This window comes from Hoplias malabaricus, chromosome 1, assembly GCF_029633855.1.
Source record: "Hoplias malabaricus isolate fHopMal1 chromosome 1, fHopMal1.hap1, whole genome shotgun sequence".
Taxonomy (NCBI): domain Eukaryota; kingdom Metazoa; phylum Chordata; class Actinopteri; order Characiformes; family Erythrinidae; genus Hoplias; species Hoplias malabaricus.
In genome coordinates this window covers 62456668-62467462 of record NC_089800.1, presented here as the reverse complement: position 1 = coordinate 62467462, position 10795 = coordinate 62456668, and the positions used below count along the sequence as shown (strand labels likewise).

At 38.1% G+C, this 10795-nt stretch overlaps 1 protein-coding gene across 3 annotated transcripts; it reads left to right on the top strand.

The window, feature by feature from the left end:
• The first annotated feature begins 1365 nt into the window (after nucleotides 1–1365).
• mocs3 (molybdenum cofactor synthesis 3) lies at nucleotides 1366–9735 on the top strand. Of its 3 annotated transcripts, XR_010804191.1 has the most exons (14): nucleotides 1366–1600; nucleotides 1852–1984; nucleotides 2074–2166; nucleotides 3156–3276; nucleotides 3797–3875; nucleotides 3959–4072; nucleotides 4217–4325; nucleotides 4820–4882; nucleotides 5601–5764; nucleotides 7134–7181; nucleotides 7331–7427; nucleotides 7676–7783; nucleotides 8784–8916; nucleotides 9202–9339. XR_010804191.1 is itself a non-coding variant. In XM_066680867.1 (13 exons), the coding sequence occupies exons 1-13, from the start codon at nucleotides 1508–1510 to the stop codon at nucleotides 9357–9359; spliced, it is 1380 nt and encodes a 459-aa protein (XP_066536964.1). In that variant the 5' UTR covers nucleotides 1366–1507; the 3' UTR covers nucleotides 9360–9732. The 3 variants fall into 3 exon arrangements, 2 of the variants coding, with proteins under 2 accessions (XP_066536964.1, XP_066536978.1); XM_066680867.1 differs by lacking the exon at nucleotides 8784–8916 and having other exon boundaries at nucleotides 9202–9732; XM_066680881.1 differs by lacking the exon at nucleotides 8784–8916 and having other exon boundaries at nucleotides 1505–1600; nucleotides 1855–1984; nucleotides 9202–9735.
• Nucleotides 9736–10795: the final 1060 nt, after the last annotated feature.

The window sequence follows — 10795 nt, the reverse complement described above, 5'->3', positions numbered from 1 at the left end:
ACAGTGACCCTGAGCTGGATGAATTAATTAATTAATTAATGAAAGGAATGTAATTGGTTACCAGTCTACAGGCAGGGATAAATGTGATTGGTTAAAACAGACTGATCATAGTTCTTCAAATACTTTCAAATACTGCATTCTGCTATGGCTGTCTGTATAGATTAATCAGTCTATATCTTGATTAATCAATCATTCTAATCTAGTCAATCTTTAAGAACTTTAAAGTTCCAATAATCATAAATTAATGTGGTTATAATACCCCATATTATTCATCAAAAGAGTTTAAAAGAGACCTTCAATATAAAAATCATTACTTTATTAAATATAAAGTTAAATAAACATTTTATACATTTAATTTACACAGCAAAATATTTTTAAGAGTTTAAACATAGTATTTAAATGATTTGCTCATTTTGTGTTTACTACATAGGGACAGCGCCCCGTTCCAGGTGACTGTCTGTGAGGAGTTTAGTGTGTTCTCCCCATGTTTGCCTGAGTTTTCTCTGGGTGCTCCGGTTTTCCTCCATGGATTGGCTACTCAAAATTGTCCATAGGTGTGAGTGTGTGAGTCAATGTGCGTTTCACCCTGTGAAGTACTGTCACACCGTCCAGGGTGTGTTCCTGCCTTGGGTCCATTGATTCCAGGTAGGCTCCAAACCCACTGCGACCCTGAACTGGATAAGCGCTTACGGACAATGTAAGAATGAGTATATAGAAACAGTTATTCCGCAAGAGGCAATATGTTATACGTTTGTTTTTATAATTTTTTTAGTTTAATAATAATTTTTAGTGTCACAGTCACACAGCTCCATGGACCTGGAGGTAGTGAGTTCGAGTCCCGCTCCGGGTGACTGTCTGTGAGGAGTTCGGTGTGTTCTTCCTGTGTCTGCGTGGGTTTCCTCTGGGTGCTCCGGTTTCCTCCCACAGTCCAAAAACACACGTTGTTAGGTACAGACACTCAAAAGTGCCTGTAGGTGTGAGTGAATGGGTGAGTGTGTGTGTTGCCCTGTGAAGGACTGGCGCTCCCTCCAGGGTGTATTCCCACCCAATGATTCCAGGTAGGCTCTGGACCCACCGCGACCCTGAACTGGATAAGGGTTACAGATAATGAATAAATGAATGATTAACATTTAGACTAAACCCCATATTCAGAAGTTTTCTGGTAAAAAAAACAAACAAACAAAAAATGAAACAAGTATTTTTGAAAAAAATTAAAATAAAAAAAAAATAAAAAAATTAAATATATATATATATATATATATATATATATATATATTCTTTTTTTTTTTTCAAATATATATTTGAAAAAAAAGAGTGAATAAAAGGGGACATTATTCTGCTCCGTGATTGGTTGGTTAAGGCACATGACCTCTAAGACGTGTTTGATGACGTATGCAAAACAGGAACTGCTGCGCGTGGGTCTGTAGTGCAGTTAGGAGTAACAGGGGATCTTAGAGTTTTGCACTTTTCATTTCAGTCCGATTACATTTAACTTTTACTCTTCGTTATGGAGGACGAGGTTTTAAACCTGAAGAAACAGCTGCTGGAAAAAGACACAGAAATCGCTGCTTTAAAAAAGAGAGTCGAACAAATTCAAAAGGTCTGAGCTGCATTCACTCGCTCAGCATGAACACGAGCTCTGTACACACGCTTTTCTGAAAAGCTAGTTTGCACTCTTTTGCCAAGAAGCTGGTACTGTTCCTTTCTTTTGCCACATTACATTTCCTTAAAAATGTAATGTAAATAAATTAATTTTCCTATTTGCCATCTTACATTTCCTTAAAAACTATAGTTTTCTGTTTGCAACCCCGTGTTCTGAAAAGCTGCCCTTCTCTTCTCTGTTTGTTCCAGCAGGCTAACCCTTTAGTAGCAGACATACAAGACCAAGTGTCTGTTTTGACCCCTCTGAAAAAAACAGCCTTAACCAATGAGGACATATTGAGATACAGCAGGCAGCTTTTGCTGCCAGAGCTTGGTGTTAAAGGTAACTAGTTTAAAATGAACATGGGCTGAATCCATTTTTTCACCTAATTAGACGAATCACTCCAGTTATTTCATTTCTTGTCTATTCAGGTCAAATCAGTCTTTCAAACACCTCTGTTCTGGTGGTGGGATGTGGAGGTTTAGGTTGTCCTGTAGCTCAGTACCTCGCTGCAGCTGGAATAGGTAGGTTCCACAATACCACTCTTCTCTTAAATGTTTGGTTTCAAATTGATAGAATGTCTCAACAACAAAACTGACTGAGTATTCGCTGCTGCTGTCTGAAGATAAGGTTTAACAATATTAATCATAGAGCATTTATGTTTTGGTAAATGCAAAACCCACATTAAAAAAAAAGAATCTTTATGAAACTGGATCTTAAACGCAAACTACAGCACCACCTAATAAAATAACTGAATAAATGAATATTACAGAAATGGGTGAGCATGACATTACTATACATCCAGGTAAATTGTTGCAGACATAAACATTGTATTAACATTAACCATACTAGAGGTATCTTCAAGTCAGATTAAAGTAATGAAAACAACGTTGTGTTGTAAGACAATGGCAGGTACCACTGACTATGCCAGGCATGACACTACATATTTCATTTATTCATTGTCTGTAGCCGCTTATCCAGTTCAGGGTTGTGGTGGGTCCGCACCCTGGAGGTGACACACACATGCACACACTCCTGTGGACACTTTTGAGTCATCAATCGTATGTTTTTGGACTATGGGAGAAAACTGCCACACCTGGAAGAAACCCATGCGAACACAGGGAGAACACACCAAACTCCTAACAGACAGTCACCCAGAGCCGAACTCACAACCTTCAGACCCCCGGAGCTGTGTGACTGCGACGCTACGCTTGAATCTCTAAGCCAGTGCTCCCTTTTGTAGAAAACAATATTTTGAAGCCCTTCACACTCCACTGGAATTTTTTTTAAACATTTTAATTCATAAAAAACTGCAACTTATTGAACAATGCAATAATATATTCATAAATCATTTCACTTTACAGTAAAATTATTACAAGGCATTATGTATGTATTAATTTGCCCCCAACTTTGGGAACTACTGCAAACATGTATGGCTATATTGGTCATGGTAATGTCATTAGGCCAGTGTATCCTAGCTGAAGGCGTGATTATTATTTTTTTATGTTTTCAGGACGTTTGGGGCTGTTGGATTATGATGAGGTGGAGCTGAGTAATCTACACAGACAGGTGCTGCATACAGAGCACACTCAGGGACTGCCCAAAACCCAGTCTGCAGCACAGGCCCTAAGCAGGTATTTGTTAATTTTACACTAAATATGTACCATGTCATTATTTAAAGAGAACAACCTAAAGCGAATTGGATGTATTTACTACATTTTCATAAAACTGAGACACACATTCAGAATTTGATTGCACTCAGCTATAAGAATAGGTCCAGTAGGGCTGTTGGATTGTTTTGTTCTGTATTAGAAACACCACTCCAAATGGAGCTGGATGGAACTCCATTACTCTAGAGCATGTAGTTTTGCTCTGTATCCCAACGCTTAGGGAATGTTACACCTCTAGTCAACACTTGACTTTGGACATAGTGATTTTAAGCTGAGGACAGCTGCTCAAAATTGTTTGATTCTTTTGGCAATTATTTTCATTGGATATTATACATGGTGTGTGAGGAAAAAGGGAACCTCTGTAATCAGTGATTGCAATAATAACTGAAGTTAATAATTAGACTGAGTGTGAGTAAATATTTAGACACAGCATTTCCTAGCAGTTTGTAATATGTGCTTGGAGTTCACTTAACTGTTCTAACAGGTTGAATCATACAGTGCAGTGTGTGCCATATCATCTCCAGCTCTCTTCTGAGAATGCCATACCACTCATTCAACAGTATCCTTTAATGTGCATGTGTCTTAAAATATCTTTTAAATGGCTGAATCCTTTTGTAATGACCTTAACTATTTGTCGTTCATGTATGACATTGTGGCTGACTGTTCAGATAACGTGCCCACACGATACCTTGTCAATGACGCTTGTGTTCTGAGTGGCAAGCCTTTAGTGTCTGCTAGCGCCTTAAGAATGGAGGGACAGGTAAGGCTGCTTCTCAGATCAAAATGAATCCAACAACCACATCGGTGTGTATTAGCACTGCAAACATTTGTGTGAATATCAATTTCACACAAATATATACTGAATACAAGTCTCAACACTTGGTATTTTCCTTTTTGTTTGTAGCTCACTGTGTACAACTACAGAGGAGGGCCATGCTACAGATGTTTATATCCTATTCCTCCTCCGCCCGAGACTGTTACCAACTGCTCTGATGGAGGAGTGTTAGGAGTGGGTGAGTCTAAAATTATTTTTACTCTCATCTGATAAGACAGTTGTAGAAAAGCAAGGGGCTTCGTGCTGAATACAATTATTTCAAGATTCTCATTACTTTTAAACTGTCTTTCTAAGTAGTTTGAGCCACCCGGCATATCTGACATGTTGTAGTCCACTTTATTGTTACAGTTGTTGAAACTAATCTGTAACGTATTTTCACTGATTTTATAAGTTACAATCCTTCTACTGTTAAAGATCCCATTACATTGAGCAGATACCAGTTAAAATATCTGCACACTGCCTATCAGGATTCTCCACTGAAAGCCCTTTTTAGTGTGTGTTTGGAAGACTGGCCCCTTGTGTGGAGTAAATATGTATGTGTATAAATAAACTAGGTTTATGTCAAATGTTTATTCTTGCCAATGTTTGCCATAGATAATTATAGGTGCTCTGAGTTTTTAAACCTAAGGCTTAACCTCTACTATATAAGACACATGTGCTTTTTCCACTCAGTTCCGGGAATCATGGGCTGTCTTCAAGCTTTAGAGGTTCTGAAGATCGCCTCAGGGCAAGGATGTATCCTTTATTGAATACCCATGTAATAATCATTTAAACCCAGGTTGGGATTACATGTGAAATGCCAATAAATACAGGAAAATTGTAAACTGTCTTGGACCAATAATTCAATATAAACTAGAGCAAACACAAAATAAAAACAATGTTTTTCTTGTAAATGTACACCTGGGTACCCTTCAAAAGGGATGGGACAGTGACAGTTTTAGGCTACTACAAATGTGGTGTAATATTCCAAAAACTTGAATGGAGATGTAACGATGCTTCCGCATCAACTCTGAGTTGCCTAGGGTGAATGAGTGGTTTCCAGATATCCACCCTATACAATGCATTATATCCTCCATTCTTGAAGATGCCAAGTTTGTCAGCAAAAAACAAGGATAGTTATTCATCTGAAGACTGTATAATGGAAGTTTGACAAAAAAATCAGCTGTGTCTTCAACCCCCCAAACAGTTAAGCACAAATAAAACAAATGGTGATGAAACATACTCCTGTCCCAGGTTTTTTTTTTTTTTTTTTTTTAATATATATTTCAGAAATTAAATTTGGAGCAAAAGTTCATAAGTTAAAATATTTATGTTTTTTTCTGTAATTAAATAATTTAATAATGTGTATTTCTGTTACTGTTATTATATAAAAATGAGTGATTTGTATTTCACTATTTATTTATTTATTTATTTTTTTGCACAGTATTTTAAAATGATTCTTTGACTGATACAGCTTCATTTAAGCAGCAGCTGCTGATGTTTGATGGTCAGGAGGGCCGTTTTCGTTCCATAAAGCTGAGAGCCAGGCAGGCAGGCTGTGCTGTGTGTGGAGAGAAACCCACAGTAACAGAGCTGCAGGACTATGAGAAATTCTGTGGCTCAGCTGCGACAGATAAGGTGAGAATCACAAAGTAGTTTCCAGTACTTCTCTTGAAAATGACTTTCCCATTTGAATTTGATGCCAGCAACGTGTTCCAAAATAGTTGGGACAGAGCAAGCAAAGACTGTTAAAGTTGTGTAATGCTATAAAAAATTTAATTAGGTTTTTTTGGAACCAGGCCAGTGACATGATTGGGATTAAAAAGAACATCTCAGAGTGAATGGTAAAAGCTTTTTTCATTAAAACTACTGCAATTAGTCTCCTTGGTTCCCAAATGTTTGTAGAGTGTTGTTAAAAAAGGAGCGATGCAGCCCAGTGGTAAACATGCCAGCTTTTTTTTTTTGTTTATTTACCATTTAGTTTTTACTGTCCATTGCTGACCATTGTCTTCAACTGAGTACACTGCTTGAATAATTTTGTAGGAAGATGTCAACTGAAATTTAATGCTATGGAGCAGCTGCATATGAGTTTAAAGTCACTATTCTCAATGCCAAGTTTGGACTAGAGGGATAATAAAGCCCCCACCATTGGGGCATTTTTCTGTGGATCAGTTGAGTTTTCTCTGGAGGAGTGGATTTTCAGTCAATATATATGGGATGAGCTGGAGCCGAGTTTATTATCCACAACTTATTGTCCAACATCAGTCTCTGACCTCACCAAAGTTCCCAAGGCTAGAAATTTGCAACATCGAGTTCAAAGCCTTCCCCAAAGAGTAGAAGCTGTTAATGCAATAAAAATGGAGAATCTACCTAATGATAGCATTAATTTTTAAAAGAAATATTGACTGAGTAGATGTCCACAAACATTTGATTATAGTGTCCCTAGAAACATGTTTAATCCAGTGTAACTTTACCGAGTATTTTATAATGGAGCATACTTAATATTGACCTACAATGCAAATAAACTGAATTACCAATAACTATTCTTAGCTGACATTAATGTGACTTTATTTATCATTATCAATATTATATCATTCCAAAACAATATTGTCATTAGGAATGATCATACAGGTAAACACACCAGTGCTTAATGGAAGGTACATGATCTTTCTGCGTAAACACACCAGATTCAGTTAAGTACAGTATTAGTTTAGTAGCTAAATTACAGCAGGAAAATCTGTTGTACTCTGTTCACCACCACTGCTTTATTCTGTTGGGCTTTGAACATACTCATTACCTCTCTGTTTGCATAATCAATAAACGTCCACAAGAGGTCACTGTGACCCTTACAGGATGTGTAATTGTAAGTCAGAGCAATGGTCAGCATATAGGGTGGACTTATACCAGTCCTTTTCTGTATCCCTAAGTCCCTCTTTGAAGTGCACACTTTCCTGACTTATGTTGAAGGATGAGCATGTTTACAATCGAGCACTCTCTCCTTTTGTAGTGTCGAAGACTGAACCTCCTGACCTCAGAACAGAGAATCTCTGTGCAGGTATGAAATATGTAAGCGTACATCATGTATGACACTAGAATTTGTTTCTTTTCTTACAATCATTTATTCATTACACATCTAAACAACCAAAGAATGTTTCCATTGCAATCTCAGACCACTTAAAAAAACATAACCATTGTTAACTGCAGGAGTATAAATCCATTGTGGACAGTGCCACTCCTCATCTCCTACTTGATGTGCGGCCAAAGGTGGAGGTGGATATTTGCTGCCTAACAACTTCAATCAGTATGTTTTCTCACGTTGTATTTTAGTTAATTATTTATTTACGTTTATTTGTACCTCTACTGGATCTGGAAAGAAATTTGCCATTTATTCAAATAAGTTCTTTGGGGCATGCTTCTTCTGTGTCATATCTGTGATGTGTTTATTTCCTACAAATTTTTAATCTGAGTGGGGTGATTCCATATTTTCTTCGGCTCTGATTTGTCAATATATAAAATATCTTGTGTATTTGTGTATGTTCTTTTCAAAAGACATTCCACTTTCCAGTTTAGAGGAGCGCAAGACTGATGATGTTAGTCTGCTGAAGGAGAAGATCCTTGAGCTAAAACAGCAGATAACTGGGGAGTCAGAAGTACCAGGTAATGAACAAATGTTTTGCAGTACGTGTTTAAGATGCAAAACATCACATTGGCGTAGTTTGTAACTCCCTCAGTCACATCGTTATTGTCACTTACTCAGCTGCTTACATACTTGTATTTAACAGGCTGATAAATGTCCACAGCGTTTAGAGCCTTTAAGCTGTTTGATCCAATTGAAAATGTCAGGCTCACCCCAAAAAGGATTGTATGGACTAAACACCCAGGAAGCGCTGAAGGGATTATATCTCCTGGTTGGGCTGGGAATGCCTGAGGACCCCCAGGAGGAGCTGGTGGAAGCTGTGGGGGACAGAGATGGTGGGGCTTCTTTGTTTGCCCTGCTGCCATTACAACACTGAAATGGATTAAGCGGAGATGATGAAGATTTTGCTTTATATTTGGGTCAAATTAAAAAAGTGTTTCATAAAATGGCTAAAATGTTATCATTTATGTTTTATATGATGAATAATTTATGAAGGTTTGGTAATATGACAATGCCAAAACATAATACATTTATCTTATAATGAAAACTAATAAATGAAATGTAAGAAGAGAAATTTCAGTTTGTTTCCACCTTGGATCACTGAGGAGGGTTAATTTGTCTCATGAAACTTGTACTGCAGTTAAGTCAAAATAGTTGTATTTTGAAGGATGATTATGGGAGGAACCTATATTCAAACCCCAGTGCTGACGTTTAATGTCAGGCTTAATATAAAAAAGATGTGTTCAGTGGTATCGCCTAATGCTACTCCTGCTCTGTCTCTGTTCTGCTTGTTGTGCTTCTCTCTGCTCAAATGAGCCTGTTGGTGCAAGGTGATGTGCATTGAGCCTTGTGTGTTAAATGATCCTATCTTGTGTATACAGTATGCGTTTCCTCTGTGCTCCAAATGCCTACAGCCACCTAGCGCAGGGTATCTGGGCCAGCTATGAACTTGGGGAACAAAAGAGGGGTAATCTGAGTTTCCTCAGGCTAATTAGGCTTTTGTAACGTTGCATTTACCAGACTACTTGCTTTTCTTGGATGACCAATGAGGATGGAGGTGATGGCGTTGCTAAGCAGTCATTTTCCAACACAGAAATAGCCTGGTCATCAGAAACAGCTGGCCTCCTGTTCCATAATCAAGCTCTTGTATGAGGTGTGTTTTTATTAGAGATGAGAAGCTCTATTTAAACTAGATTGTTTCGATTAAGATAAGATTACTTAATGCCATGGCTTGAAATAAGGTAGATGCTGGGTAATGGGCCTAGCATTAAAAAACTCCGCTACTAGCACATTTCCCACTAGTTTTCAGAACCACAAATGGAAAAAAATCATATCCCCACCCATTGGAACTGCTTTTTGCATTGTGAATAAAGGGCTATAGGGGCAGAGACTGAACTAACCACACGTTTTTTTGTTGTTTTTCTTTCGTCTTTGCCAGTCTTTGTGGTGTGTAAACTGGGGAACGATTCTCAAAAGGCTGTGCAGGTCCTGAATGTGATGTCTGGATCAGAAGTGGAGCCAATATCTGTGAAAGACATCAGTGGAGGCCTTATGTCATGGGCTAACAAGATTGATCCTTCCTTTCCACAGTATTAACTGCTATTTATTGCCTGTAATTTTATTTTGCTAAAATAAAGAAAACATGTCCATGCAAGATAATTTGCTTTCATTTAAAATGTTTTTAGCATTATATACATGTTAGCATTTAATTCTTATACTTATTACAGTTTTAAATATAGTTATATGTTGTTAAAAAATAATATATGACTTCAGGATCTCCAGTTTTTTTCCCACAGTCCAAAAACACATGGTAGGCGATTTAGCTATGTGAATTTGACAGTGAGTGTATGAGTGTGTGGTGCCCTGTGATGGACTTGTACCCTATCCAGTGTGTGTTCCTCACTTGCACCCAATGATTCTGGGTAGCCTCAGGACGCATTATGACACTGAACAGGCTGAAAAGGTTATAGAAAATAAATTAAACATCAAATTGACCCTTTATATTTGTCCATCTGTTGCTTTGTATACTCTTTCTCACTTTCGCCCCGTTTTTCAATTGTCAGTTCTCCCACAGAACCAACACAGAGCAGGTACATGCTTAGAAAAAAATCAACGGTGCAGGTACATTATGGTCACAAAAGGCACAGTGTAAAAGGTCCAACAGTGGTTTTAAAGTACAGTCGTGTTCCATAAAGTTACAGTAAACTGTATTCTTCAGAAGCAAAAGCAAATATTTGTAATCTTTCTTTACATAAAGATCTAAGTGCACACCATAACACGTTTTTTTTTCACTTATATTGCACTTAACTCCTTTCTTTCTGGGTATGAACACTGACTAGTTTGTCCTTCTAGGTTTGAGCACTGACTAGATTGTATTGTGTATTGCACTTACTACGTTTTGTTCCTTCTAGGTATCAGCACTGGCCATTGTTCTGACAAGAGTCTGAGCTCAGAGGGAGATTGGACTCTAACCTATTTGTACTAGCTACGATACACATTCTGTCTGAACACTAAGCACTTTTGTGAGTCGCTCTGGATAAGAGAGTCTGCTAAATGCTGTAAAATGTAAATAGAACAGTGTTATATAAAAGAAGATCATATAAGTCCTGGAGATGAAATGTGGTGTATGAAATGACAACTGTAAAATGTACAATTAATATATAATATGGTCCAATTAGGGGCGGCACGGTGGCGCAGTCACACCGCTCTAGGGACCTGGAGGTTGTGGGTTAGATTCCTGCTCCGGGTGACTGTCTGTGAGGAGTTGGTGTGTTCTCCCTGTGTCCGTGTGGGTTTCCTCCCACGGTCCAAAAACACACGTTGGTAGGTGGATTGGTGACTCAAATTGTCCATAGGTGTGCGTGAATGTGCGACTGTGTGTGTTGCCCTGTGAAGGATTGGCGCCCCCTCCAGGGTGTATTCCAGCCTTACGCCCAATTCCAGGTAGGCTCTGGACCCACTGTGACCCTGAACTGGATAAGCGCTTATAGATAATGAATGGTCCAATTAGATTCCCTAACTAAAGTTACTGA

Excerpts from the sequence above, each read along its gene's own strand:
- mocs3 (XM_066680867.1), top strand. The coding sequence starts at position 1,508 with ATGGAGGACGAGGTTTTAAACCTGAAGAAACAGCTGCTGGAAAAAGAC. Across the intron at positions 3,277-3,796 it reads GCAGCACAGGCCCTAAGCAG|GTTGAATCATACAGTGCAGT; the intron begins GTATTTGTTAAT and ends CTGTTCTAACAG. Across the intron at positions 4,326-4,819 it reads TGGAGGAGTGTTAGGAGTGG|TTCCGGGAATCATGGGCTGT; the intron begins GTGAGTCTAAAA and ends TTTTCCACTCAG.